The sequence below is a fragment of the Macaca mulatta genome, chromosome 13 (assembly GCF_049350105.2).
Source record: "Macaca mulatta isolate MMU2019108-1 chromosome 13, T2T-MMU8v2.0, whole genome shotgun sequence".
In the NCBI taxonomy this organism is placed as follows: Eukaryota; Metazoa; Chordata; class Mammalia; order Primates; family Cercopithecidae; genus Macaca; species Macaca mulatta.
Window position 1 is genome coordinate 115,937,153 of NC_133418.1, and position 27,977 is coordinate 115,965,129.

A 27,977-nucleotide genomic window follows, 5' to 3' on the forward strand; every position below is an offset into this window, starting at 1 on the left:
GGCTTTCCGTCTCCACCTGCAACGTGGTGTCGCACCGGGGCTCAGACATCTTCTCATACCCCATTGTTTGCTGGACCGCCTCACTTGTACTTGGTTAGACTTCTAGCTTAAAAAAATGGTATCTTGTCTTTAATTGGTTTTTGGTGATTATTTTGGCAAGTTCCCAAGTTGTGAACTGAGAAGGGAGGCTGGGCTTGTTGTGCATGTAGACTTTTGACACAAGTTTGTTCTATGAAACTCTGTCCTTTAAGCTCTGCGTCCACTTTTCTTGCCTAGTTTATACTTCGAAAGCAGTAATTGCTTCTTTGAGTAACATGGCAGACTGAACTGGTGTAGAGGCCCACCCTATGCCAAACACTTGGACGTGCTGACTAAACATAACAACACAGTTTATGTATGGCAAAGCTTGAAATCACAAAGAAGGCTGTTAACATGTAACTTGCCTGGTAAAAGCATGAGGGAAAAAGGATAAGAAGTTTTTAAAAATTGAATACTTATCCTCATTTCTAAAGAGGGTTTTTTTTTTTTTTTAAGGAAAGGGTGGACAGCATATATCTGATATGGGGGAAGAAAGTAGAATTGTCACGAGTAGGAATTATCCTTTTCGGGGGTTTAAATCCTGATAATGTTTTACCGTTTTCTCTTCTTCTATCATCTTTTTTTTAAGTGTTTTTTTTTCCTCCTGCTTATAAAAAGTAGGTATGTGATCATTGAGGAAAATTTGAAAAATACAAATTGGAAATATGAAGAAAAATAATCTTCCATGTCCCTCCCCAGACATTTCTCAGAGCCAGACTTTTTTTTTCTTTCTTTCTTTCTTTCTTTTTTTTTTTTTTTTTGAGGCAGAGTCTTAGCTCACTGAAACCTCCACTTCCCAGATTCAAGTGATTCTCCTGCTTCAGCCTCCTGAGTAGTTGGGATTATAGGCGCCTGCTGCCACACCCAACTAATTTTTTTTTTTCTTTAGTAAAGACAAGGTTTTACCATGTTGGCCAGGCTGGTCTCAAACTCCTGACCTCAGGTGATCCACCCACCTTGGCCTCCCGAAGTACTGGTATTACAGGTATGAGCCAGTCTGTGCCCGGCCCCTTCTTTTTTATTAATATTTCCTTTATCATCTTATGAGGTATAGTTTTCTTTTTACATAATTGTCAAAAGTGGAATATGTAATATATTCCCTTTCCCCAATTGTTGCATATATAGGCTGTTACTTTTTTTTTCAACTATTATGTATAAAGTTGTGATGATCCTTGTCATAAATTTTGAATCGCACCTTCAGTTATTTCCTTAGGGCTAGAGTTTTAGGAATAAAGGGTAGAAAGATTTCTAAAGTGTTTGCTATACTGGTTTACAGAAAGATGATGTGAGTTCCTCTTGGTACCTCATTTATTTGTTTATCTTCTGTCTCCGTACTAGAATATAAGTGCTATAAAACCAGGGAGTTTGTTTTTCCTCTGCTCTTTCCTCAGTGCATAGAATAGTTCCTGAGGCATTTTAAGGCGGTAATTATTTTCTTCTCATCTTTGTTTTATATACATATAAAATACATAAAATGTGTGTTTTACATAATTTATATTATGTGAGTAAGAGCCCTTTAAAATTTCTGCATACTTATAATAGGTGAAAATGGCATCTTGCTCTTTTAATGTACATTTAATGATTTATAATGATAACGTTATTAATCGTGAAATTAACATTTCATGTTAGTTGGCTACATGTATTTCTTCTACGATTTGTCTTTTCATGTTTTTAGGTTTGTCTATTTATTTCACTGTTTTTTAATTGCTTTAGCTTTGGTTCTTTGGGGGAATGTTACTACTTTACTTATATTAATTTATTAATATTAATGTTGCTATTTGCTTTTTACTTTCATTCCCCTTTCGTCTTTAAATTGGATTTGAGGTATATATTTTTAAAGCATATGGATCTAGTAAGTTGATGTGTAATCTTAAATAATATATCCTCCTCTTTGAAGAGAAAGGTAAATAGATGAAAGAAGATGATGTATTTGAGTTTGGTTTTCATGTATTGGAGTCATGGAGGAGTAAGGAAATTGCTCCTTGCTTTATGTTGAGCTTCTAGTTTATAGTACTCATGTGTAGTCATTTAAGTCATCCAGTAATAGAAAAATTGTAATGCCCGTTTTTGAAAAGTCATAGCATTTAGAATTAAGGATAATAACATTATAATTTAAAAAGTGCCAACATTTGGGAATTATTTAATTATAACTCCCCTTAGAGTGGAGTTAGATACCCAACCATGTGTTATTTTATAGAGACTTTTCACATGATCGAAGCTGTGTTGCCATGAGAAGGAAAAGAAGAGTCATTATATCAAAATTGGGAATATAATAGCATGAATTTCAAATGAGGAAAGTAATGAAAGTGTGCCTGGGCAAAAATGCCATTTTGGGGGGAAATCTTAATTGGTAAGAAGAGTACCTATTTTTGTTTCTCAGGGATGTTTCGGAAGGATGAAGAACTGACTTCCTCACAGAGGGATTTAGCTGTAAGGTACGTGCCTTTGCATCCTATTCTGCCATGCTTCCTGCACCCCTGCCTGGGACCCACGTTCCTTCTGTGACTGAGGCTGATTAGTTCTTCTAGAGGTACTTACTTCTGAAAATCAAGCCTCCCTCCCTCCATGCACCTCCCTCCTGCCAAAGCCTGCTGGGTGGGGCTGGGCATCCCTTCTGGCTCCTGTAGCACCCTGCCTCTGTGATTGTACATGTGCGCCTCCTATGGGCCACAAGGTTAGCTGCTAAAGTTTTCGTTCCTGTGAGACTCTTGAGTTCCTTGAAGACAGGAGGATAGTATTGTCTTCATGTCTGCCATGTAGTAATTACCGGTAATAATAGCAGCTACCATTTACAGGCCAATAACTTGATGGCAGGTACAGGGCTAAGATACAATACATTAATATAGCATATCGATGCCGTATTTTGAAATCATAAAGAACTAGTCAGATAATTCTCATTATTATTTGAGGAGTTCATTCTGGGATAGGCTTCTACTTCATTTACTGAAGGCACTCTGATGACTAAGGAATGGCTTAATTTCACAGGGTCTATCTCAACTAATATAATTTGAGATGGAATACTCATTATACTTACAGAAAAGTTTCCCATGGATTACCTTGTTTCCAAAACTAGAACAAATAAGTGCATAGCTGCTAGAAGAATGAGATTGTTTGTGATATTATTTAGAACTAAACTAAGTATTCATCTTTCATCCCAGGTAGCGTGTCTTGGGGGTCTTTTTGTATTTTCCCATCTTTAAAAATGTTCTATTCCGATAGCCCCTATAGTCAGTCTTTATGTATCAATAAATAGACACTTGAGTAGCTTTCCTGACGAGAGGTTAATTTGGTCTTGGTTCTTTGATCTTTAGGAGCCCTTGCACCATCCCAGTAGCTACTCATTTACAGACACTCAGCTGCCATTTCCCCTATGCCTCTCACATCGAGAGCAAATCCCCAGACCTAGGTAACCGCACCTCTCACCTACCTGAACAGTGGAAGAAAGCTGAGTGGAAAAACACTGTCTTGCTCACTGGACTCATTTTAAATTTGTTACCCCAAATTTAAAATTAGGATCCTTAGTATTGCCAGTGGTTCTGCATTTCCTCAGTCCACTCACTTGCCCACACTCTTCTAAGATGATATATTCTCCTTCCTGCCAGACTGCTAACACGCTGTCCCCCATACTTGTGTTGGTAGCAAAATTTTATTTTTTGGAGAGAAAAAAAAGCAATCCTGCTTTGATTCTGCAACCACCAAATCTACCATGCTGCCTGAATCTATAACACAGTGCTCTACTTTCTTTCCTGGTGTCAGGTGCTAGCTGTGCATAATCTAATTGAAGGCCAGCTTCTCACTGCTGCACAGAGTTCACTTCCTTCTCAAGGATTTTGCTGCATCAGTTACTCCTGCCTGTTCACTCACCGATTTCTCCCTCTCTGTTGGGCCGTCCCCACACCTGAACAGAACAAGCTCATGACACCTCTCATTCCCTTCTGGCCATCACCCCATTACTGCACACTCCTTTAGAGGAGCACTTCTTGAAGGCTTTGTGGACATTCAGTGTCTCCCCCCATTCTCTCCTCAGCCCCCTGCATTCAAGTTTTTGTGCCCATTCTTGGTCTGAAATCATTCTTTCAAGATTGCCCTTAATCTTGGCCGATTTCATTGTCAGCTTGTTTGCATGATGCTGAACCTCAGCAGCACTGGCCAGTTGGCCACTCTTCTGAAATACCTTCTTCACTTCCTTCCAGGACGTTCCCTTCTTTCAGTTTTTCTCGTCCTTCACTGGCTCTTTGTCTCTGTCTCTTCTGCTGAATCCTCTGCCCCTGCTTCTGCCTTACCACTAGCCTGGGCTCAGCCCTGGACTTCTCCGTTTTCTCCAGGTGGTCACATCCGTTGGCTTTAAAGGCCATCTTCATGTTCGAAGTCTCCTAAATTTATATTCCCGCCCAATCCACTCCCCTCGGCTCCAGCCTCATTTATCCAACTGCCATTTTAAGGTCTTCCATGGATAGTGACAGGCAGCTCAAACAGAACATGTTCAAAACAGAACTTCTGATTTGTCTCCCTCTTCTTTCCTCCCACCTCATCTGTTCCTCCACCATTATCACCCAGTTAGTTAATAGCAGTACCATTATCACTGGTGGCCTGGGGGGACTTCCATTTTCTTACAGCAAATCCACTTCACCAGCAAGTCAAGTTAGCCCTTCCTTTAAAATTAGTCTCTAATCTGACTGATTTTCACCGCTTCCACTGGTCACATCCCAGTACAAACCCTCATTTTCTACTTGGTCTGCTGTGGTAGCTTTCCTTCCTGGCTTCCCTATTTTCTCCCATGCCCTGTGCAGCCTACTTTTCAGCTAGCAGCCAGAGAAGCTTTTAATGTGCATTGGATTATATTATTCCTGTCCCCTGATGAAAATCCTCCAGTGGCTTCCACTGTAATTTAGAATAGAATTACAAACCCCCGACCATAGCATATAAGGCCCAGCAAGAGCCCAGAGCTCGACCCCGCTTCCTCACTCAGTCCATTCTTAACTGTGCAGACCACTCTGTCACAAATACCCTCCCTTCGTGCCATCACTTTCTATCCCTTTACTCTGCTTTGTTTTCTTCATAGTAGGTATTACTGTCTGATGTTATACAAGACATTTGTTTTATTTGTCCTTCCCCCTGCCCCTGTCATTGAGGACAGGAACTTTGTCTCATTTATTGTCCCCATCATCCAAACTGTGATCATTATTTGGAGTGATTTCGCCTCCAAGAGTCAGCTGACAATGTCTAGACATTTTTGGTTGTTACTGCTGAGGGAGGTGGTGCTACTGGCATCTGGTGGGTAGCACCTAGGGGGTGCTGCTAAACACCCTGCACTGCACACGAGGACCCCACAACAGAGAATTATGGGTCCAAAGTGTCAATAATTCTGCAGATGAGAAGCCCAAACTTGAGGCAACACATAGTTGATACCAAATATCAGTGGAATGAATGAATGAATCTTTTGTTTGATATTATACACTACAATTAGACTTAAGTTCTCATTTTATAAATAAATATAGTTATTTACTTCAGTACCTAAAATGACTTGTTGTTTGATATGACAGTTGAGCCAAAAATTACTTAAGTAAGTTTCATGGTTTAGAACTATCTCCTGTCCTTGCTAATGGTGATACATAGTTTGACTTGGTGTTAAAATAATTGGTATTGAGAATGGAGCTCTGCTGCTGGAGTACAAGGAGTTCTTTTATAACCTTGTGACTGCAGGGTACTTACCCTGGTCTTTGATACAGTGAGAAAGCATGCTGTTTCATCATTAAGTAGAAAGAACTAAAAGAGAAAATCTGCCAGAAACATTTTCTGTCATCAATTTCAAACCCTAAAAAGAAAATACTTAAGGTTCAAGACATTTTTAAAAGTGGAAAAATAATTCTGGAAAAGTTAGAAAAATAGTTTGGGCTGAGTGGTAACCCAGATAGTATCAGATGAACAGGAATCACTATTTTGTTCTATTTAATTTCTCAAAGAAAAATAATATATGCTAAGCTAGGCAGGGTGGTGTGTGTCTGTCATCCCAGCTACTCAGAAGGCCAAGGCAGAAGGATTGCTTGAGCTCAGGACTTTTGAGTTCAGCCTGGGCAACATAACAAGACTTAGCTCTTTAAAAAACTGTTTATGAGGGTGTTCTCTCAACCTCTCTTGTCCACAAGAGTGTTTGTATTTTTTAAGGAGACAGCTTATCATATTCAGAGAGGAGAAGGGACTGTAACATGTTCAAGAAGCCTGCCTGCTGTCCCCAGGTGCAGTTGTGCTTTCTTTGCGATGGTTTATAATTGACAGTGGACGGTAGACTTTCTTAATGGAGCTGTTTAAAAAAAAATACACTCCTTATTCATTTATATGATAATATAAATAGTCTAAATAATCTGTGTTAACTACCCATTTTCACCGTGTTACCCATAGGTACCATGTATCATTTGGACAGACCTCTAAGGAGCGGAATTAAAAATGTTTTGAGATGTCCTTGACTCCCTTTTCTCCTCCACCTCACAGCCAATCCCTCTGCAGCCTTCAGGCTCCACTGCCAGGATGCATGCAGAGCATCTGCCCCCTCCTCCAGCCATTGTCACTTTCTGCCTGGAGACTGCAGGAGCCCCACACATGGGCTGGAGTGATGCATTGAGACATAGGTCTTTTAAACACCTACTGTGTTTTTTCATTTCAGTCAGAGTAAAATCTGAAGTTCCTGCCATGGCTTGTAAGGCAGGCCCTGTCTGATTCCACCTCAGCTGTCTTGCCTGCTCCCACCTCTTCCCCTGGGTCCACTTTGCTCCAGCCCCACGGCTGCCTTGCTGCCAGCTATGCCCAGCTCAGGGGTCTTCACGCATCATTCCCTCTGCCTGGAACCCCTGTCACCAACATCCACACAGCTCCTCTCACTTCTTCCTGGTCTCTGCTCAACTGTAACCTTACCAGAGAGGCCTTTTCTGACTTCTTAATAGAATAAAAGAGTTCCTTCTTTTTGTAGCACTTAGCACCTCTGAAAATATGTTTTATGTATTTTATTATTGTTTTCTGCACCCGGTGTGCAAGCTCCGTGGATGCAGGATTGTCCCCTCTTTGTTTACTGCCGTATCCAGGCCCTGCAGCAGGCGGGGCACACAGTGCGCAGCACGTGTTTGTTACAAGAGCAAATGATTGCTGAGGAGGAGACAGCAGTGTGGATAGTGCATCCGTCTTTGATTTGTCTCATCATGAGAAATCTAAGTCGAAACCTTCATATTTGCTCATAAGGATCTGTGTAGAAACTCTTATTCAGACATACTTTTGAACATGACTACATCCTGATCCTTAAAATTCCTATTGTATGGGTACAAATGAAAATGAAAGCTTGTCTTGTTTTGGAAATGGAGAGCAGTGAGGTGGATTGTTATTCTATCAAATGTTCTGAAGCTTATGCTGCATCTCACTGGTTGCATGTCTTTTCATTGCAGGCGCATGCCAAGCCTACTGGAGTATTTGAGTTACAACTGTAACTTCATGGGGATCCTGGCAGGCCCACTTTGCTCTTACAAAGACTACATTACTTTCATTGAAGGCAGATCTTACCATATGACACAAGCTGGTGAAAATGGAAAAGAAGAGACACAGTATGAAAGAACAGAGCCATCTCCAAATGTAAGGTCATGATATTTATCTGGAGCCTTTATTTATTTATTTATTTTTTGAGACGGAGTCCCGCTCTGTCGCCCAGGCTGAAGTGCAGTGGCCGGATCTCAGCTCACTGCAAGCTCCGCCTCCCGGGTTCACGCCATTCTCCTGCCTCAGCCTCCTGAGTAGCTGGGACTACAGGCGCCCGCCACCTCGCCCGGCTAGTTTTTTGTATTTTTTAGTAGAGACGGGGTTTCACCGGGTTAGCCAGGATGGTCTCAATCTCCTGACCTCGTGATCCGCCCGTCTCGGCCTCCCAAAGTGCTGGGATTACAGGCTTGAGCCACCGCGCCCGGCCTATCTGGAGCCTTTATAGCATGTATTGGTTAGTCTTATTTAAAAATACAAATACTTTCACATTGGGAACTTACCCATCTGTTTCTTTAAAAATACTTTTCAAGATAAATGACTCTTCACACCGTACCTAGTAGAAGTACAGTCATGATTAAGAACACAAATAAGGTCACTTCAGAAACTATGTGCCGAATTCCTCAATGAGAATAATGCTTTATAGTTACAGGGGATTTTACAAGAAAGCTCTTATCATGGAATTGGCCAGCCTAATAATTTTCCAGGCCCCCTTTCCCCTTCCCCCTTTCCTCTTTACCCCTTCCTCCTTCCCCCTTCCCGCTTCCTGCTTCCCGCTTCCCTTCCTTTTCTTTCTTTCTTATTTCTTTCTTACCTAGGCCTTGTGTTCCAGCAGATTGTAAACACTCTGTATCCTCCATTTCTTTTTTGCTTTTCCTCTCCTCTTCTTAATTATTGCCAGTTGAAATCTTTCTTCTCTTTAAAAGCCTACTTCAAATATCACCTTTTTCCACAAAACAGCTCCTGATTCCCACAATGAAGAGATTAGTAATATTATAAAGATATTAATAGTAGCTAACGCTTTGACAGTGCTCACCATGTGCCAGGCACTGTGGTGTGGACCTCACACATAGTTACTCTTTCAGCCCTCACAGCATTCATACAAGGTAGGTGCTGTTTTTCTCACCATCTAACAGATGAGGAAACTGAGACTCATAGGCTAAGTGATTTGATGAAGATTTCCCAGGTTGGCAGTAGAACTGGAATTCACACCAGTGCAGTCTGGTTTCAAGTCTATGCTAAGTTGCCTTACAACCAAACATAATTTTTACTTTCTTTAAGCCATTGGGGCACTTGAAATTGCTGGGATGCTCCTTCGTAAAGAAAGGCAGGGAGGCTCTGTATAGGCTAAGTTTCTGTTAGATTTCATCTGGTAAAATGTATAGTTTCCATGAAAAAGAATAGGCCAATCAGGAAGTCTGTGAGATGAAGGAAAGGGGCTAGTGTGTTTTCTCTGAACGTAGGGCTTAGAGCAAGGGGTCACCTTCTTTCTCCTGCAATCTACCACCCTCTACCGTGTGGGCAACAAAGAGTGAATGTAGAAATGTACATGCACTCGCAAAAGATAATATATGATCTCTTTCCTACCATGTGGCTCATTGTATTTTATACCAAAAAGGTGTTTTTGTCTTCATATTTTCTATTACTGGTTAAGTGTTGAGAAATGTCATATCAAACTGAGTGGGATTCCAGACTTGAAATTGATGTCTGTTCATTGACTGTTTTGTATCTCCAGGATGACCACTCAATCTTTTAGCGAAGGTAAAGACAATTGTAGACAGCTTCTTAGAAGTTTATTTGGGAATGCTAGAAGGAGAAGAAAAACCTAGGAATCAAGATGCTGGACTGTCAGTGGCCAGTTTGGCTCATCATTTCGGCACATCACTTAATGTGTATGAGTCCTTGTCTGCAAAAGGAGAATCTTAATGTATTCCCCATTTTAGAGACTATACGAAGATCAAATGATTTTGTAAAATACTTGAAAATATCCAATGTTATAAACATGTGATAGTAGTAAATCAAACTTGACAAAGAATAATACAAATGTATATATTCTGTCACTTCACCGAGTTTTTATGGGTTTTACTCTCTTAAAATGTCACTTTCCTCTTTTGGGTTATAGACATCCTAAATCAGAGGGTGTTGATAATGGCAAATATTCTTAATGTTTTTTCCCACCATTTTAATAATATATTTTATTTAAATTTCACATGCATATACTTTAGAAAGTCAAATAGTGGTAGGTAGTCATAAGTCCCTCAAGGGGCATTTGGAAGCTCCTTTTGCATCAGTGGAGTGCGTAGATGCTCAGGATCCTAAGGAGGATGCTCATGGAGCCCACTGGCTCTTCTGTCGGGGACCTCTCCACTGTCCTCTCCTCTATCTGCATCAGTTAGGATATGGGTTTGGCTGCTGAAACAAGGACCAAAATAACAGGAATTAAACAAGGTGGAAATTTGTTTTTATGTTACATGTGGGACAGCTCACCTGTAAGCAGTGCATTGATAATAGGGGGGCCCCAAGGTGTTAAGAGATCGAAGCTCCATCTTCCCTGTGCATACTACTTTTGCTCGCATCCTGTTGGCCAGAACCTAATCATAAGCCACACTCAGGTGCACCAAAGGCTATGATGTGTCATCTTTAGCTAGACTTCTAAGCACTCAAGAGAAATTTCCTTTTCTGTGCAGGAAGAGGAGGAGGGCTCCTGGGTAACACTTGGCAGTCTCTGTCATGATGTCTGTAGCCATTTCTCTGGGGCTCTTTGGTTTTTTGAGTGAAGGATTCTCCAGTCTTCTGCCTGGGGCATACAAACTTGACTGCTGGGACTCTGGGTCTAGGCAGGGAAAGGGGGCTGAGGATGTCACCTCTCAGGATACAGGCTGTCCTGGTATTCTCTACATTTTCATTGCAGGGATGTTAATGTAAACATCCCTGCCCTGCTTCAGAACCATATAGTCTTGTGGCCACAGTACTTCTTATTACATTACTAAAATGATATGCCTCATTTTAAAATTAAAGTATGGGGCCATTTATTTCATCTTGCTTCATTTATAATTACAATTTTTTTCTCTTCCATTTTAAAATCTCATAATTCAAATGTATAGGTAAGATATTTGGGAGGCATTGAAGAAAGAGTAGCCTTATTTTATTAAAGAAAGGGATAAAAGACAACGGAAAATGAGAATAACTACTGCTGCAAGGAGTCTTTGAACACTGAGTTCCACCTTGCAGGAGCAACCAATAATAAAATACTGTTCTCAGAAGTGCAGTGCATCTGGCATATGCTTTGGCTCTTGCCTTGGAGCTTTTCTTTTGGCACTATTATATAAAGTGTTAAAATGTGGAGCTTGATTGATAAATTACTTCAGTTAATTTGAGTACTGTTTGGTTACTATATAGAGCATTTCTAAATCCAGGTATTTTGTGGCATACTTCATCTGAATCCAGCCTTCTCTTTGCTTGTTTCTTTTTCTTCATAGCCTATATAATCTCTTTCATACCAAATGAAGTTGAAATATTCTGGCCTTCTACAAATATAAAAACAGCACGAGTTGTAAAAATACAAAACACCATGAGTTGGTAATGTGACCTTACCGCAGCATAGCTGAGAAAAGCGTCTTCTTTTCGCCAATTTTATGCAAATTCTTATTCTTCTCAGGTGTATAGCTCTTTTGGTTTTTATTATTCTTGAACAAAGTTGTGTTAACTTTCAGATGTACAGAGATGCATAGATTGTTTATTGTAAAAATAACATCCATGAGATGCCTAGAATTTGGAAAATATAGAAAAGATGCAATGGAAAAATATATATATCCGTATAAAATTTACTGCCAGAAGTAATTAATGTTAATTTTTTTGTATTCACTTCCATTCACACCAATACACTTATGCTTGCTTTTAGATTTTTTTTATTTCCTGAAAGTTCTGAATACAAAATGGAGGTTTTAGTATGAGTTGAGCAATAACCCCTAGGTAGTACTTACAGATACAGTTGGAAAAGTTCATACCATGAGACTATGGAAGACTTTAAATGCCAAGTGCAATGCAGCTCTTGAATTTTGACCAGGAGAATTGTAGGACTGATGATCGTTCAGGAAGGTTAATCTGTCAATAATACATAGAATGAATGAAAAGGAGCGTGGATAAAGTTGATGAAGTCTCGCCTTGCACTTTTCAGACTGCAGTTATTCAGAAGCTCTTAATTTGTGGGCTGTCCTTGTTATTTCACTTGACCATCTGTACAACATTACCTGTGGAGTACAACATCGATGAGCATTTTCAAGCTACAGCTTCATGGCCAACAAAGATTATCTATCTATATATCTCTCTTTTGGCTGCCAGACCCAAATACTATTTTGCATGGACGCTAGGTAAGTAACATGTAAATAGACTTCCCTGTGTCTGTGTTGAAGCGTTTCTTACCTTGTTGGTAGATTGCTATTAGTGCGCCCTCTTGAGGATACATAAAGACCAATTGGAAAAATTAAGTCATCTGTGTAGAAAAAACAGCCCTCACAACTCGTATGTAAGGATATTCTAAAAACTGAATCAATTTTATTATAATACAAAATAAAAGTAAATGGATCAATGAAAAGACAACAGATATTTGTTAAATGCCTATTGTATTCTAGATTCAGTGCTAGCCAGGATAGATATAAGTATGTATAAGACATAGTCCTTATCCTCCAGATGGTTATAATTTAGTATGATTGTATTCAGCTTACCATTTTGATACCTGTTAAATAGACCATTTAGTATAATATGATCAGTAGTTTATCAGCAAAGTGAATAAAATGATATTGGCACACTGATAGGGGGTCATCAGTTATGCTGGGCAGGTAGAGCAAATTTTAGAGAAAAGATAACATGCAATCATGCCTTTAATTGAATGTGGGCCAGTTATGGTAGCTCACGTCTATAATCCCAGCACTTTGGGAGTTGAAGGTGGGAGGATCACTTGAGGCCAGGAGTTCAAGACCAGCCTGGGCAACATGGTGAGATCCCTCTCTCTACAAAAAGATTTTTAAAAATCAACTAGGCCTGGTGGCGTGTGCCTGTATTCCCAGCTACTTGAGAGGCTGGGGTGGGAGGACCGCTTGAGCCTAGGAGTTTGAGGCTGTAATTGCACCCCTGCACTCCAGCCTGAGCAACATAGTGAGGTTTTTTGTTTTTTGTTTTTTGTTTTTGTTTTTTTTTTTTTTTGAGACGGAGTCTCGCTCTGCCACCCAGGCTGGAGTGCAGTGGCCGGATCTCAGCTCACTGCAAGCTCCGCCTCCCGGGTTCACGCCATTCTCCTGCCTCAGCCTCCCGAGTAGCTGGGACTACAGGCGCCCGCCACCTCGCCCGGCTAGTTTTTTGTATTTTTTAGTAGAGACAGGGTTTCACCGTGTCAGCCAGGATGGTCTCGATCTCCTGACCTCGTGATCCACCCGTCTCGGCCTCCCAAAGTGCTGGGATTACAGGCTTGAGCCACCGCGCCCGGCCCATAGTGAGGTTTTAGTATGAGTTGAGCAATAACCCCTAGGTAGTCTCAAAAACAAAAACAAAAAGATTAAATGTGATTTCACAAAGTGGAAAATGGCTAGTTTTTCACTCATGAGCAAAGAGAGATGAAGGTACCTCGCTTTGCATGGCAGATGTTAGCAGGGGCATGTGGGAAGGAAGGACCTGGTCAGGTGAAATGGGCTTTCACAGGACCTTGCCTGCTCTGCTGAATGAGCCACAAGAGGCTTCAGGTAGGCTGACAGCCTGATCCTGTGGCAGAAGAAGATGATTCTGGCCATGTTTTGACGGTGGGACTGAAGTAGAGAGAATGCTTCATTGGATAAATTGAAACCTCTTTTATATATGTGTTGCCTTTTTTATCTCACAAGATTATAAACTCCTTTATTCTTAAGATTGTGTTCTGCTTGCCTTATATTTGTTACTCAACAAATATTTGAATGAATGCATGAAGAAACACCAGCCAATAATTAGGCCTCTGAGGATTAGCATTTTACTGTCGGTTTTATTTTGATTACAATGAAATAGAGTTTGGGGCTGGAATCATTATTTTCAGTCTTTCATCATATAGCTGTGCACAGTAGCATCATTAAAAGTTGCTTTAACCTGGTAAGTTAATGGCCAATTAAAATATAATGTTACTTTATGGATTTTAATCTAAGATTTAAGGATTGAACATTTTTATTGTAGCCAAATTTAGACATCAATAATACCAAATTAAATTCCTGTACTACTTAAATTCTGACTTTAAATTGAGACTGAGAACTTTCCCAAACAAACCTGGTACTTTTAGGGGTTTATAAGAATTGTGACCTATTGGTTGAATCACTAGATTTATAGAATATAAGAGTTCTGCATGTTTTTGGATTTGGTTGGACATCTAATTGTTGAAAATCTTATCAATAGAACAAGGGCATTGAATTTATAAGGCTTTTGAGAAAAATCACAAGATCTCTGTAAATACGTAAAAATATACAAGATTTATCATTAGGCCGGGCACAGTGGCTCACACCTGTAATCCCAGCATGTTGGGAGGCTGAGGCAGGAGTTTGAGACCAGCCTGGCAACATGGTGAGACCCCATCTCTTCAAAAAAATTTTTTTAAATTAGTCAGGTGTGGTGTTACATGCCTGTGGTCCCAGCTACTCAGAAGTCTGAGGTGGAAGTATTGCTTTAGCCAGGGAAGTTGAGGCTGCAGTGAGCTGTGATCGCACCATTACACTCCAGCCTGGGTAAGAGTGAGACCCTGCCTCAGGAAAAAAAAAAAAAATTATCATTAATTTTTTATTTGCAATTATGACAATTAAAATGATTATTTGGGTACTTCCGATCTTCCAACCCCAATATTTGGTTTGAAAAATGAATCTTGTGCATTTTTACATATTTACAAACCAAAGCAAAGGTGAGTTAATTCCTTTTCCCTGATTCTTTCTTAAAGAAATAATCATATTAGAATATATATGAATGACAATTTGAAATTGAACTGTATTTAAAGAATTTAAAGAATTTTTAGCTATAAGACAGTAAAGTTATTCCATTCAAAAAATATTATACTATGTCTGTACTGTCTTAACACAAGTAATGGTTGAGTCCCTGGTAATGGTTCAGCCCTGAGGTTCAGGTTTCGACTCTGTCAGTGGAGTCGCCAGCTGAGGCTCAGCATGCATGTGCCCACGTTCATCTCCACCCCCACTACCTTTTTTAAATTGTTCATTTGGTTGTAAAATTGGAGTTTAATGATCTCTGGAGGTCCAAAAATCTGTTTTTTGGGAAATCCAAGAGTTCCAAAATTCTTTAATTTTTTGTATTTTGTTAATAATTTATAAAATAGTATGAATGTATTCTGGATCATATGGACAGTTACTTTCCAATTTTTGTATCCACATGTACATTTTTCAAATTATGATTTCATGGATACTAGTGGCTAGGCAGACTATATTTAATTCCTTAATTCAGGGTTCTGAAAATGGGAATCAGGCTTCTCATCTCCACAGCCATGTGGCCCTGCCCTTTTCTCCTTAACACCTCAAAAAAATGATGTATTGGGATCTGAGCAGTTTTTTTCCCCTTTAATTCAAGTTTGAAAAACATTTAGCCCATGTAGGGACAGATTAAAGTTTAAATTGATGTTAATGGTCAGTTATTTGGAATATCTCTATATAATAACAACTTGGAAGCTCTCTCAGGGGTTACATTACCTGAGGTAAAGATTAGGCAGGGTCTGTGGTGGGAGACTGGGGGGCAGGGAAACATGGAAGGTGGACTCCTGCAGTTTGATATCCCTAGTTCTCGTTTTGTTGACCATCCCCTGGGCCAATCTCGTTGTCAAGTGTGAAGTTGGTTAGGAGTTTCATTGCTCTTAGATCACAGTAGGGCTAAAAAAGATGGAGAGGATGAATACATGAACAAATCAGAAGTGGAGGCACCCATGAGGAAGGGAAGGAGTTCCCCAGCAGCCATGTATATGGGTATGCTGCCCATGTGGGTAACAGATTTTTATTTTTAATTCTGGGGCTTACCTTTAAGGCTCGTATTTATGTGAACTGAACAAAGGTGGCTGACCTCATTAAACCTGACAAAGGAGTAAATCTTGTTTATTCTTTTCCCCAAAGTGTAATTTTTAAAGGATCTTGTTTGATGTACTAAAATGCACTAATAAACAATAAAACAGTTTAAGGATACATGTCTGTATAGGCACATTATTTTGCTGGACTTTGATGGATTTCTGTTTGTTTATTCTTTGGTCATGATACAAATAGCATAAACAGTTTTCCAGTTGATTGGAAAAGGGCTCATTTGAGGCAGAAATTTTCTTTGCGGCTTAATCAAGCATGTACATAAAGCAAAAATGACTAATCAAGCATTGTGGTGAAAAGGATTAGAAAACAAATTCTGGGTTGGGTGCGGTAGCTCATGCCTGAAATGCCAGCACTTTGGGAGGCCAAAGTGGGAAGATCACTTGAGGCCAGGAGTTCAAGACCAGCCTTGGCAACATAGTGAGACCCCCATCTCTACAGAAAAAAAAAAAAAAAATTAGATATGATGATATGCACCTGCAGTCTCAGCTACTCAGGAGGCCAGGGGAGGAGGATTGAGGCAGGAGGCTGAGGCAGGAGGATTGCGGCAGGGGGCTGAGGCAAGAGGCCGAGGCAAGAGGATTGAGGCAGGAGGCCAAGGCAGGAGGATTGAGGCAGGAGGTCGAGGCACGAGGATTGAGGCAAGAGGCTGAGGCAGGAGGATTGAGGTAGGAGGCCAAGGCAGGAGGATTGAGGCAGGAGGCTGAGGCGGGAGGCTGAGACGGGAGGATTGAGGTGGGAGGCTGAGGCAGGAGGCCGAGGCAGGAGGCTGAGGCAGGAGGATTGAGGCAGGAGGCTAAGGCAGGAGGATTGAGGCAGGAGGCTGAGGCAGGATTGAGGCAGGAGAATTGAGGCAGGAGGCTGAAGCAGGAGGATTGAGGCAGGAGGCTGAGGGAGGATCATTGAGGCATGAGGATTGAGGCAGGAGGATTGAGGCAGGAGGCTGAGGCAGGAGGATTGAGGCAGGAGGATTGCTTGAGCCCAAGAGTTCAAGGCTGCAGTGAGCTATAATCCTGCCACTCCAGCCTGGGGAGAGACAGAGGGAGACCCTGTCTCTATTTTTTGAAAATTCTAGAGACATATACACAGAGTAGGTTCTGGTGAACCAAGAAAGAAAGAAAATGGAAGGAAAATATTAGGCCTCACTTATATATTATTGTTTATACTAAACTTCAAATATATGATTAAAAAGAACATGGTGCTCCCAGAGCAAAAACATTCCCTTAGCAACTTCTTGGCAGCTGGTTGAGCATACTCTGCTGTGTTCCACTGGCACAGCTAATGTTGGGGAGCATTTCCTGTTCAAGTCTTCACCTTTACCTGCTGGTCCGCAGCAGCTTTTAAACTCCATCTGCCCCCAACTCATGCATAATGTGTCATGTATTACTGCCTAACCAAATTGTCCTGGATGTGTTATTTTCATTGTATGTGATGTTGTTTCTGACCTAAAAATTAGAATAAATCTACTTTTACTGTTTAAGAATAAAATAGAATAACACATACCTTCTGGGAGAATATGGTAGATTGTTGTGGGGATTCTTAATAGTTTTTTTTTTGAATTTTGTTTTCTATAGCTGATGCCATTAATAATGCTGCAGGCTTTGGTTTCAGAGGGTATGACAAAAATGGAGCAGCTCGCTGGGACTTAATTTCCAATTTGAGAATTCAACAAATAGAGGTGAGTCAATCATTAAGAAGTTAGTTAGTATATATTTTAAATACCAAGTTTGCTTTCATAAGTTATGGTGTGATGTCCTAGGAGTGGTGTTGAAGGTTTTTTAATATTAACATTCATTCTTTCATTTAACCAATATATATTGGTCGCCAACTATGTGCCCTGGGCACTGAAGACAATGAATAAGATAGGTACAATTCAGGCCCTCATGGAGCTTTAGTTTCCTAGAGGTTACAGAATAAGGTAAAATAGGTGGTGATCAGAGAGGGGTAAGGCATGTGGGTATCCATGAAATAGGAATCCAGGTTAGTTTAGGTATTTGGGGGAAGAAGGTCCTAAAGAAAATGATGCTTAAGCTGAGTCCCAAAAGACAGGCAGACACTCCAAGCAGAGGGAGCAGCCTGCGGGCTGAGAGAAGCTGTGTGGCTCATGTGGCTCATGTTGCTTCATAGTTGAGGGAGCCATGAAGGATGAGGTTGGGGAAGTGGAGGCCAGGCAGCCACACTCTTACAGGCCGTATTAAGAGTTTTGATCTTTCTTATAAGAGCAATGGGGCACTGTGGATGGATTATATGTGTAGCCAAGTGAGGTGATCATATAGGTGTTTTAGAAGAATCTGGCATGTAGAATGTATTTCCCTCAAGAGGCAGAGAGTTCTGTTAGGAGGATGTTTTGTTAATCCAAGATGATGGTGCCCTAAAGCACATACTGCCAGTAGGGCTAGAAACATATAAACATATTGGAGAGCCGTGTAAGAGACTCGACAGAACTTGGTGATAAATTGGGATCAGCAAGAGAGAATGAGTTATGAATCACGCCCAGAAACCTGATTTAAACAACTAGGTTTATGGTGATACCTTCCACTTAGATAAGGAACAGAGAATAGACGTGAGTTTGAAGGGAGAGGTAATATCTTCAAATCACAGACTTAGTGAGTTGTCTACCAGGCAGATCATGGTCAGACACTCAGCAGAGGCACCCGAGCTTGAGAGTAAAATCTGGAAACTGTCAGCACCTGGCAGTTCAGGCCCTGGAATGAGAACGAGAAGAGGTGAGAGTCTCTAAAAGAGCACCAGTACTGAGAGGCTGGGCAAAGGAATTCAGGAGTAGCCAGAAAGAAAAAAGGAGAAAACTAACTGGGCACTGTGGCTCACACCTGTAATCCCAGCACTTTGGGAGGCCGAGGCAGGCAGATCGCTTGAGCTCAGGAGTTTTAGACCAGCCTGGGCAACATGGCAAAACCCCATCTCTACAAAAAATACAAAAACTAGCTGGCATGGTGATGAGCACCTGTAGTCCCAACTGCTCAGCAGGCTTCAGTGAGCCGTGATTGTGCCACTTGCCCTGTAGCCTGGGTGACACAGTAAAACCCTGTCTCAAAAAAAAAAAAACAACAACATTGTTTTGCCAGCCTATGAAAAGGATCATTCCAACATTCCAAATCCAACACCAAAACTTGAGGTGAAGAGGTCAAGCTGGATCTTCTGATGAGCCCTAATGTTGCTAAAAGTGGGCAGTCAGGCAGTAAGTGCCCAAGATGGGATGATGTAAGAAATGCAGGCCATCACTGAAGTGTGCTGAGATACCCAAATCCGAATCGGATTTCTAGATCCTTCTAAATTTAGGGGGGGATGTGGAGTATAGAGAGTAGGTTAAACACCAGGTCGGATCAAAAGGGGAAGTGCTATGGGACATATGACCCAAGCTATTACAGATTAAAAGGCTTTGGCCAAATGCACTGGATGAACCTTTTTTGGAATCCTGATTGACCAAACCAACTGGAAAGGACTTTTGTAAACATCAGGAATATTTTAATACAAAGGGGGATTAGATGATGTTGAGGAATTATTATTAATTTTGTCGGATCATGGTCTTTTAAAAAGTCTTTATTTATTGGACACACATTCTGAACTAATTGCAGGTGGAATAAGAAGTCTGGTATTTGCTTTGAAATATTCTTAACAACAGTGTTGGCAATAAAAATGGAGAAGGAGAGGAAAAAATTGATCATTGTTGAAGCTGAGTGGTGGATATAGCGGTGTTTCTGACCTTTAATTATTAACACCTTAAGGGGAGTTTTGAGACACTCTTTTCCTAATAATTTACCCCCTAAAATTTTAATACCACAGATACACTGTATATCTGTATACCTATTGATATACTACTGTTTGTATATATGTTCTTCTTACATTAAAAAAAGATATTTTTGCCCCTTAAGAACCAATTTTCGTCTCCTGGGGGCGATATCACCCCTGCTGAGAGTGCATAGTGTAAGAAAAAGTAAAGAAAGGAGTTAATTTTTCTGAAGGAAAAAATGGTCATCAGTGCTAAGTGTCACTGAGATACCAAGTAAGAGAAGGATACAAATGCCTTAATTATTTATTTATTTATCTATTTTCTGAGACAAAGTGTCACTATGTTGCCCAGGCTGGAGTGCAGTGGCGTGATTTCGGTTCACTGCAACCTCTGCCTCCTGGGTTCAAGCGATTCTCCTGCTTCAGCCTCCTGAGTAACTGGGATTCAAGGCGCCTGCCACTACACCTGGCCAGTGTTTGTATTTGTAGTAGAGAGGGTGTTTCACCATGTTGGCCAGGCTAGTCTCAAACTCCTGACTTCAGGCAATCCACCCATCTCGGCCTCCCAAAGGGCTGGGATTACCGGCATGAGCCACCGTGCCCATCCTTGTTTATAGTTTTATGAACAACAGTTTCAGGAGAGGGATTGTCATAAAGGCCAGATTATACAACTCCTAGGAGTTCATTCCCCATAAAGGGAAGAGGGTAGAAATAGGGCAGTAGCTGAGGGGAACAGGGAATTAAGGAGAGCTGTTTGTTTAATTTTGTTTTAAAATGGAGAGATTAAAACATGTTTACTGAGTAGGAGACCATTTGGAGGGGAGAGTGTGAAGCTTCTCCTACAGTTGAAGGAGAGAGACCTATTGATCATTGAAGTCCCTGAGAAGATGGAAGTGGAGAGATTGGCCCTGAAGGAGAAGGACCACTTCTCCTGTTATAAAGACAGGAAGGAGGGCAGGATAAGTATGTGTGCAGCTGAGTGTGTAGTTTGATGGTGAGAATTGGAGTCTGATGATTTTATATCGTCTCTGTAAAGTAGGAGGCCAACTTACCTGTTGTGAGGGAGAAAGGAGGTGATAGGACCAGAGATATAGATGGGGTATTAGGTTGAATCATGTGAAACTGCTGACACTTACCTCTTCTTGACTTTATTTAAAAAAAAAGAGAAAAGAAAATTTCAAATGGTTCAGTCCAGTAGCTGTTTTCAGGAACAGGAGAATGAACTGTCTAGGAAAACAGGATTGTGGGTTGAGGGCTCAGTCGTGGTGGAGAACCATGAACCATGAACTTCAGACAAAGGTCTGAACTGTGGTGATACTCTGCACTCAGCGCGCAAATGTTACCAGTGGGAGAGTGGACAGTGTGGTTGATCTGGAATTAGGGTTTTGATAGGGAGGTGAATGGAAAGGAAAAAGAAACAAAAGCATTGAAGATTCTGACATAAGAATAGTAAATAATGGAACACAAAATCTAAAATGGTCAGAAGTGAAGACCAGAGGAAGAGAGAGTTACATAGGATAAAAGCAGGGTAGGAGATGAAAGGGCCCCTCTGAGATCAAAGAATAGCTTTAGTGGGAGTAACTTGAGAGAGGAAGCTGGGAAGGTGGGACGCCCTGCGAGATCTGGGTGTACAGATCCACTCTTTCAGGGGCAGCACAGCCAGGCAGCACTGGAATTGAGAGTAGCCAGGGCATCGAGAGACGATGGCAGGGCAGGATGTTGCGGTGGACATCTGCTTCACCCAGAACCATGGCGGAGCTTGGTGGGAAGGAGGTAATGAGGTAGGCGCCCCAGTCTTCAGTGTGAGAGGGAGGCCATCGACAGGCATTTGTACACACTCTCAGGAATTTCTCTGGAAGAATTCCATGACATCCCTTGTAAATGTTAACATACAGGAGAAAATGGTGATGATCCATCTACCTCATAGATGTTCCCAACAGTAAATAAACTTGTCTTATATAGAATGATGTTACCATATTAGAAAAACAAGATTAAGGAAAGAGAAATCAGTATACTACCATTGATTAGTATAAGTAATCAATGGTAGTATACAATTAGTATAAGTAATCAATTACTTAACATTGTTAAGTAATTTTTGTTTTAATTTTTTAGCATAATAATATATTATTACTTAGATTTAAAGCTTCATTATTTTGTGACACAAAGAAAAAAGTTTCCTTTTTTTTCAGATGTCAACAAGTTTCAAGATGTTTCTTGATAATTGGAATATTCAGACAGCTCTTTGGCTCAAAAGGTGCGTTCCTTCAAAAACAATCTTTAGATGTGCTTCGACGTCTAGTTCTTGAGGTTGAGCTTCATTGAATTCAGGTTCTTGATTAAATTAACAGTGTTGAGTGACATTGTAACCTCACTGTCAGCCAGGAAACACTGTTAGCCTCCTCCTAAGCAAGTCAGTATCGAATGAGAACTATTTTGGCTTGAGTCATGAATGTAGCTATCCTGCAGGTGCAGCTATCCTGCAGGTGCAGCTATCCTGCCCTCTCAGCCTCCTTTAAAGGCCTCTGCCAATGTCAGAGGTCACCAGTATCCTCCTTTGCAGCTCCTGATCCCGTTCAGTAGAGATGTGGTTTAAATTAACAAGTGCCTGCACAAGCACAATACTTATGCCTGGGTACTCCAGAACAGTCCCGGTTTTAAATATTTCAATTCAACAAATCTTTATCTGTTAGGCAAGGGATAAAAAGACGAGTAAGATAAAAAGACTCAGCTCCTGAAAGTGAAAGAGTTTGCAGTTTTGTTAAAGACACGGTGGTGTAATCAGACACGTGCTGTTCCCTGTTGTGAGGATTAGGAGAGGGAAAGCAGGAACAGTGAGGGCACAGAGGGATGCAGGAAGAAATTCCTGGAGTGTGGATGCTTGAGCAGAGGTTTGTGTCAGGAGTGTGTCTCCTCAACAGGGCAAGGTAGAGGCAGGAGAGGCTGGGTGGAGTAACAGGTGCGAAGGACAGAGCTGGGGAACAGCGCACTCGCCCAGGGGTTCTCTTACCGTCCCTGTGAGCACATTGCCCTATCTTGAACTTACTTCATTAAAAACGGCCCCTATAATGATAGGGCGCTAAGCAGCCTTCTTTTATAGTGTCCTTTTTAAAATGACAAATGAAACATCTTTGTCCCTTGAGATGGCGAGCATACGCTAGCATCTCTTCACAGTGCCTGGCAGAGTCTCCCCAGTGGCTGCAGATCCTCTGAGCTAATCTGTTGTGTTATTTTTTGTTATTGTTATAATTTAAATTTGATACCTTAGGGAAACTTTATTTTCACTGCGTTCTCTATCTCTGTTATAGGAAAACTGTAGACTAAGCACACAGTCTATCTGCCAGAAAGAGTAGTGTTATTAGGTCATTTGAAAGTTATTGATGTTTTTTTTTTTAAATAAAATAATGTAGGATAAAAGTAACCTTATCCTTTTTGTGAATTGTATAGACTCCCAAATACTAGAAATGACCATTTAAGTTACTATATATACCAGTAAGAAGATAGGAATTAACTTTATGTTCCTAAGTTTGACACTTAATAGCTATAGCCTTCCTGAGATCATAGAGAAGTGATTGCCTAAGATAAGTTGTATTTGTTTTTCTAGTTACCCTAAATCCTGTCAGGTAATAAAAGAATGATCATTGCAGGCTTTGTAAACTCGGGTCACTCACTCCGCTTGGCTCTCCATGTTTTTCATGGTTTCTAGGGTGTGTTATGAACGAACCTCCTTCAGTCCAACTATCCAGACGTTCATTCTCTCTGCCATTTGGCACGGGGTATACCCAGGATATTATCTAACGTTTCTAACAGGGGTGTTAATGACATTAGCAGCACGAGCTGTAAGTATCAAGAATTTTATTTTACAATTCAATGGTCCACTTGAACTGTTAAAAAGGCTGAGTACATCTCTCTTACAAGGTAGACCCTCTTTCCTTGGCCATAGTCAGTATTGTCCTTTCCACTAGAAGCAAAGCGTGTAACTGTGTGCGTGTTTGCTGAGCACTCACCGTGGGCTAGGCTCCATGCCCAGTTCCTGTGAGGAGAAAACATGTTTCTATGTGCCTGGCAGGTAGGAGGCACTCACAAAATGTTACTTTGTCTTTACAGAATTTTCTGAAGGAGAGATAAAAACTGAGTTAAATAAAGATGATCAGAATGGGTAGGTTTATTTTAGAAATGTTTCCTGAAAGCTGTAACCTTTGAATCCTCTCTGAGACGAAGAGTAGACTGTGCGAGGCCAAGACAGTGGATGAGCCACACTGGAAGTGGGCACAGTTCTCTAAAGTATTTGCCCAGATAGAACCTAGAGTAATATTTTGGGAAACAATTGAGAAATTAGGTTGGTGATGTGAGAGAGGTGAGGAGAAGGATAATTTAGTGTAAGCCCTTGAAAAGCAGTTAGAGGAAAGTGACGTGACAAAAACCACGTTTGAACAAGCTGCTAATGGCACTTACAGGTAAGAGGGTTTCATTTAACAAACTAGCAGATATTTACTATATTCCATTTTGAGGTACTTTGGGGATATATGAGGGAAATTTCAAGAAGTATTGACTAAGGGTACCTTCCGGTAGTTTGTAGTCTAATTTGGGATAAGGTGTATGTGTGTGTACATACCTTACGCTTGCGTGTGTGTACACACATGTGCATCACAAGGCATGTGTGACAGATTCCGTGGGTGTTATAAATACTAAGTCGCATAGGTGTTTAGAGATGGAAGAAGTCTCTTTGGGTTGGGTTAATTAGAGATGGCCCCATTAGGAAGGTGTTTGGATCTGGACTTTGAGAGATGAAAGTTATTTCAATAATGAGTGAAGTACAATGGGGAAGAAAATGACATTCTAGGCATGGGAAGGACATTAGCAAAACCCATAATTCTTAGTGGCTAGGCTCTGCTATCTCTTGCCTAGCTCACCGCCATGGCAGTCACCTGCTTTTGATTCCATCCTGTTCACCAATGACAAATCCATTTGTCCTGAGGTACGGGCTTTCAGCATTCCATTCTTGCGCTTAAAAACTGTACCTAACTCCCTCCCATTGCAGACAGAATAGGATAGGCTTCTTCCCCACTTGGTGTTCAAGTTCTACCAATGCCCTCCTCCCTTCCCCCATTTGCCTCTCTAGAATTACCCAGTGTCTATGCATACATGAATTCTCTGCTTCCATTAGATTGACTTGTCATTCCCCAAATACACCATGCACTTGCACATTAGCAAAGCCAAGTTTGTCTTTCACAAATGCAGAGGTTAAATAAGAGTTAAGGATGAAGGTAAACCAAACTTTATTTATATACGATATTTTACCAAATATGATTTAAGGATCTCTAGGCAGTGTTGTCTTAAACTTTTTTTTTGAAACTTTTACAGAATCTAATCTACAGAAAAGTTGCAAAGAACTTCTATATGCCCTTTACCCAGACTCACCAGTCATTTATGTTTTCCCTGTGACTTCCTCTCTTTTATACACAGTGTGTACAATGTGTATTAGCCTTTTTAGAACCAACTTTTTCCATAGTAGCAGTGTACATTCCCACTAGCAACATAGGAGAGTTTCAGTTACTCCACTCCACATCCTTCCAACAGTTGCTATCACCAGTGTAATTGCATAAGTAATGTTAATTTAAAGATACAGCAAATATTTTTGTTTCTTTATTTCAGATGAGAAATAACTTTAGACATTATTTCATTGAACCTTCCCAACTGAAATTATTTTATGATGTTATAACATGGATAGTAACTCAAGTAGCAATAAGTTACACAGTTGTGCCATTCGTACTTCTTTCTATAAAACCGTCATTCATGTTTTACAGGTAAGTGTTACTCTTAAAACTTTGTCAGTGGGAATAACTTTAATAAGGTTCTTGCTATTGGATAGAATGGAAAAATAGTACCACAGCCACATTTCCTACCGATAAATGCATTATCAGTTACTTTTTAATTCTGAATCAAGCAGTCTCAGCGTTTCTCTGTGGAATGACTCATACTACTCACCCCTCAGATGACTGATTCAGCCAGGTAACCACTGCCTCAAACCTCTCCTAAATTTAACAGAAAGCTTCTTAGCTTAATTGTCCTGAACCTCTTTAGGGAAAAAACTAGCTATTTCCAAAGAATTATTAATTATCTTTTTTTTTTTTTTTTTGGGGGGGGGACGGAATCTCGCTCTGTCACCCAGGCTGGAGTGCAGTGGTACAGTCTCGGTCACTGCAACCTCCGCCTCCCAGGTTCAAGCAATTCTCTGCCTCAGCCTCCCAAGTAGCTGGGATTACAGGCGCCCGCCACTACTCCAGGCTAATTTTTGTGTTTTTTTTTTAGTAGAGACGGGGTTTCACCATCTTGGCCAGGCTGGTCTTGAGCTCTTGACCTCGTGATCCACCCGCCTTGGCCTCCCAAAGTGCTGGGATTACAGGCATGAGCCACCACACCCAGCCTAAGGAAAATAAATTATATTTTGTTTGTTCCTTTTCACTGTGTCTTTTATGTTTGATTGATACTGTGGTGATCTGTATGTTACAGAAATTGTCTTGTCTTGAATTCTGTATTTTTATAATCTACTTATCTCCTCTCCCTGCCCACCAAATTCCACTCCCCCATATTAGATGGTGATATTTTAGAGATCAAAAACTTTATTCTTTTATAAATTCTTTATTACTCTAGCATTTAGAATCACTTAGCACAGAGTATATAGTCAAAAAATTACTGACTCAAATATGGCAATAATTATACAGGAAGACATTAAGTAAGTCCTGCTAAAGTTTCCATTTTAACAATGTTAGTATATGTTTAAAAATGTGATTGGGCTGTTGGTTAGATTTTCTATCCCAGGTACTTTGTTCAGAATTACTTGGACTTACAGCTATAGATACAGTTTAGGTTACATTCGATTTATATAATTTGAGAAATGATGTTTTCAATATTTTTAATAATGTCGCCTTTCTTTGCTTCATGGAAGTAACCATCAAGAAGCAATATTGCTTCTCTGTCACTCCCCTCATTAGAATATTTGTAACTTAGAGACAGTAAATAGCAGGTGAGGCCAGACTGGTAAAAGTCTTAACTATCTCCACATTTTCTTTGTTGACTCAACTTTTGATTCTGTGAATTGGGGAGATTTTCAGATGGCTACCGGTATTAATATGTACCTTTTTGTTTTTATTCTGTTTAACCATGGCCTTATGACCCTTACAAAGGAATGTAATATGCTATCTAGAAAATCAGGCTTCTAATCAGCCTGGGTTTATCCAGTGCTATAAATACCCACTGGCCTACACTATCAGGTTTCTCCTCCTGAGGGGGAAGAATAAAAGAATAATGTAGTAAACAAATACATCCTAAGGTGGGCCACGGGACATTTTGACAAGCGGGCAGTTATTAAGGATTATTATCACATTTGAATAAGCTTTTTCCCTTTTTCTTTTAGCTCCTGGTATTACTGCCTGCACATTCTTGGTATCTTAGTATTATTGTTGTTGCCGGTGAAAAAAACTCAAAGAAGAAAGAATACACATGAAAACATTCAGCTCTCACAATCCAAAAAGTTTGATGAAGGAGAAAATTCTTTGGGACAGAACAGTTTTTCTACAACAAACAATGTTTGCAATCAGAATCAAGAAATAGCCTCGAGACATTCATCACTAAAGCAGTGATCGGCAAGGCTCCGAGGGCTGTTTTTTTTTTGATGTTAACAGAAACCAATCTTAGCACCTTTTCAAGGGGTTTGAGTTTGTTGGAAAAGCGATTGACTGGGGGGAAATGGACAGTTATAGATAAGGAATTTCCTGTACACCAGATCGGAAATGGAGTGCAACAAGCCCTCCCATGCCATATCCCCGTGGGCCACGCCTTATGTAAGAATATTTCCATATTTCAGTGGGTACTCCCAGCCTCAGCACTTGTCCTAGGGTCACATGCGTGCCCTGTTGCTGAATGTACGTTGCGTATCCCAAGGCACTGAAGAGGTGGAAAAATAATCGTGTCAATCTGGATGATAGAAATTAACTTTTCCAAATGAATGTCTTGCCTTAAACCCTCTTATTTCCTAAAATATTGTTCCCAAATGGTATTTTCAAGTGTAATATTGTGAGAACACTATTGCAGTAGTTGATGTTGTGTGCTGTAAAGGATTTTAGGAGGAATTTGAAACAGGATATTTAAGAATGTGGATTTTTAAAAATGCAATAAACATCTCAGTATTTGAAGGGTTTTCTTAAAGTATGTCAAATGACTACAATCCTTAGTGAAACTGCAAACATTTAATGGACGCCAAATTATAGGTAGCTGATTTTGCTGGAGAGTTTAATTACCTTGTGCAGTCAAAGAGCACTTCCAGAAGGAATTTCTTAAAACATAATGAAAGGTTTGGTAATGTGATATTTTAAGCTTATTCTTTTTCTTAAAAGAGAGAGGTGACTAAGGAAGGCAGGAATGAAGAAGCACTGCCTGGCCTCCAGTGGAATGCACAGGGTGGAGCCACAGCTCTGCAAGGCCGCTTCTCCCCCACGCCAGGGCTCTGCACCATCATGTGAGACTTAAACAAAAAGTGGAATGACTTTGTGATACTTT

At 40.5% G+C, this 27,977-nt stretch overlaps 1 protein-coding gene across 7 annotated transcripts in view; it reads left to right on the forward strand.

Moving 5' to 3' along the window:
- The window catches only part of MBOAT2 (membrane bound O-acyltransferase domain containing 2), a 142,916-nt gene extending 115,303 nt beyond the window's left edge, over nucleotides 1–27,613 (forward strand). For 6 of the 7 annotated variants that reach the window (XM_077960169.1, XM_015111660.3, XM_077960170.1 and 3 more), the window contains 8 exons: nucleotides 2,459–2,513; nucleotides 7,509–7,692; nucleotides 11,771–11,963; nucleotides 17,246–17,349; nucleotides 21,611–21,675; nucleotides 23,125–23,257; nucleotides 25,074–25,225; nucleotides 26,836–27,613. In XM_077960169.1, the coding sequence (XP_077816295.1) occupies nucleotides 2,459–2,513; nucleotides 7,509–7,692; nucleotides 11,771–11,963; nucleotides 17,246–17,349; nucleotides 21,611–21,675; nucleotides 23,125–23,257; nucleotides 25,074–25,225; nucleotides 26,836–27,061 (1,112 nt within the window). In that variant the 3' untranslated portion in view covers nucleotides 27,062–27,613. Of the gene's footprint in view, nucleotides 1–2,458; nucleotides 2,514–7,508; nucleotides 7,693–11,770; nucleotides 11,964–17,245; nucleotides 17,350–21,610; nucleotides 21,676–23,124; nucleotides 23,578–25,073; nucleotides 25,226–26,835 lie in introns of all 7 variants that reach the window. The other variant, XR_013403073.1, reaches the window with a different exon arrangement.
- The last annotated feature ends 364 nt before the right edge of the window (nucleotides 27,614–27,977 follow it).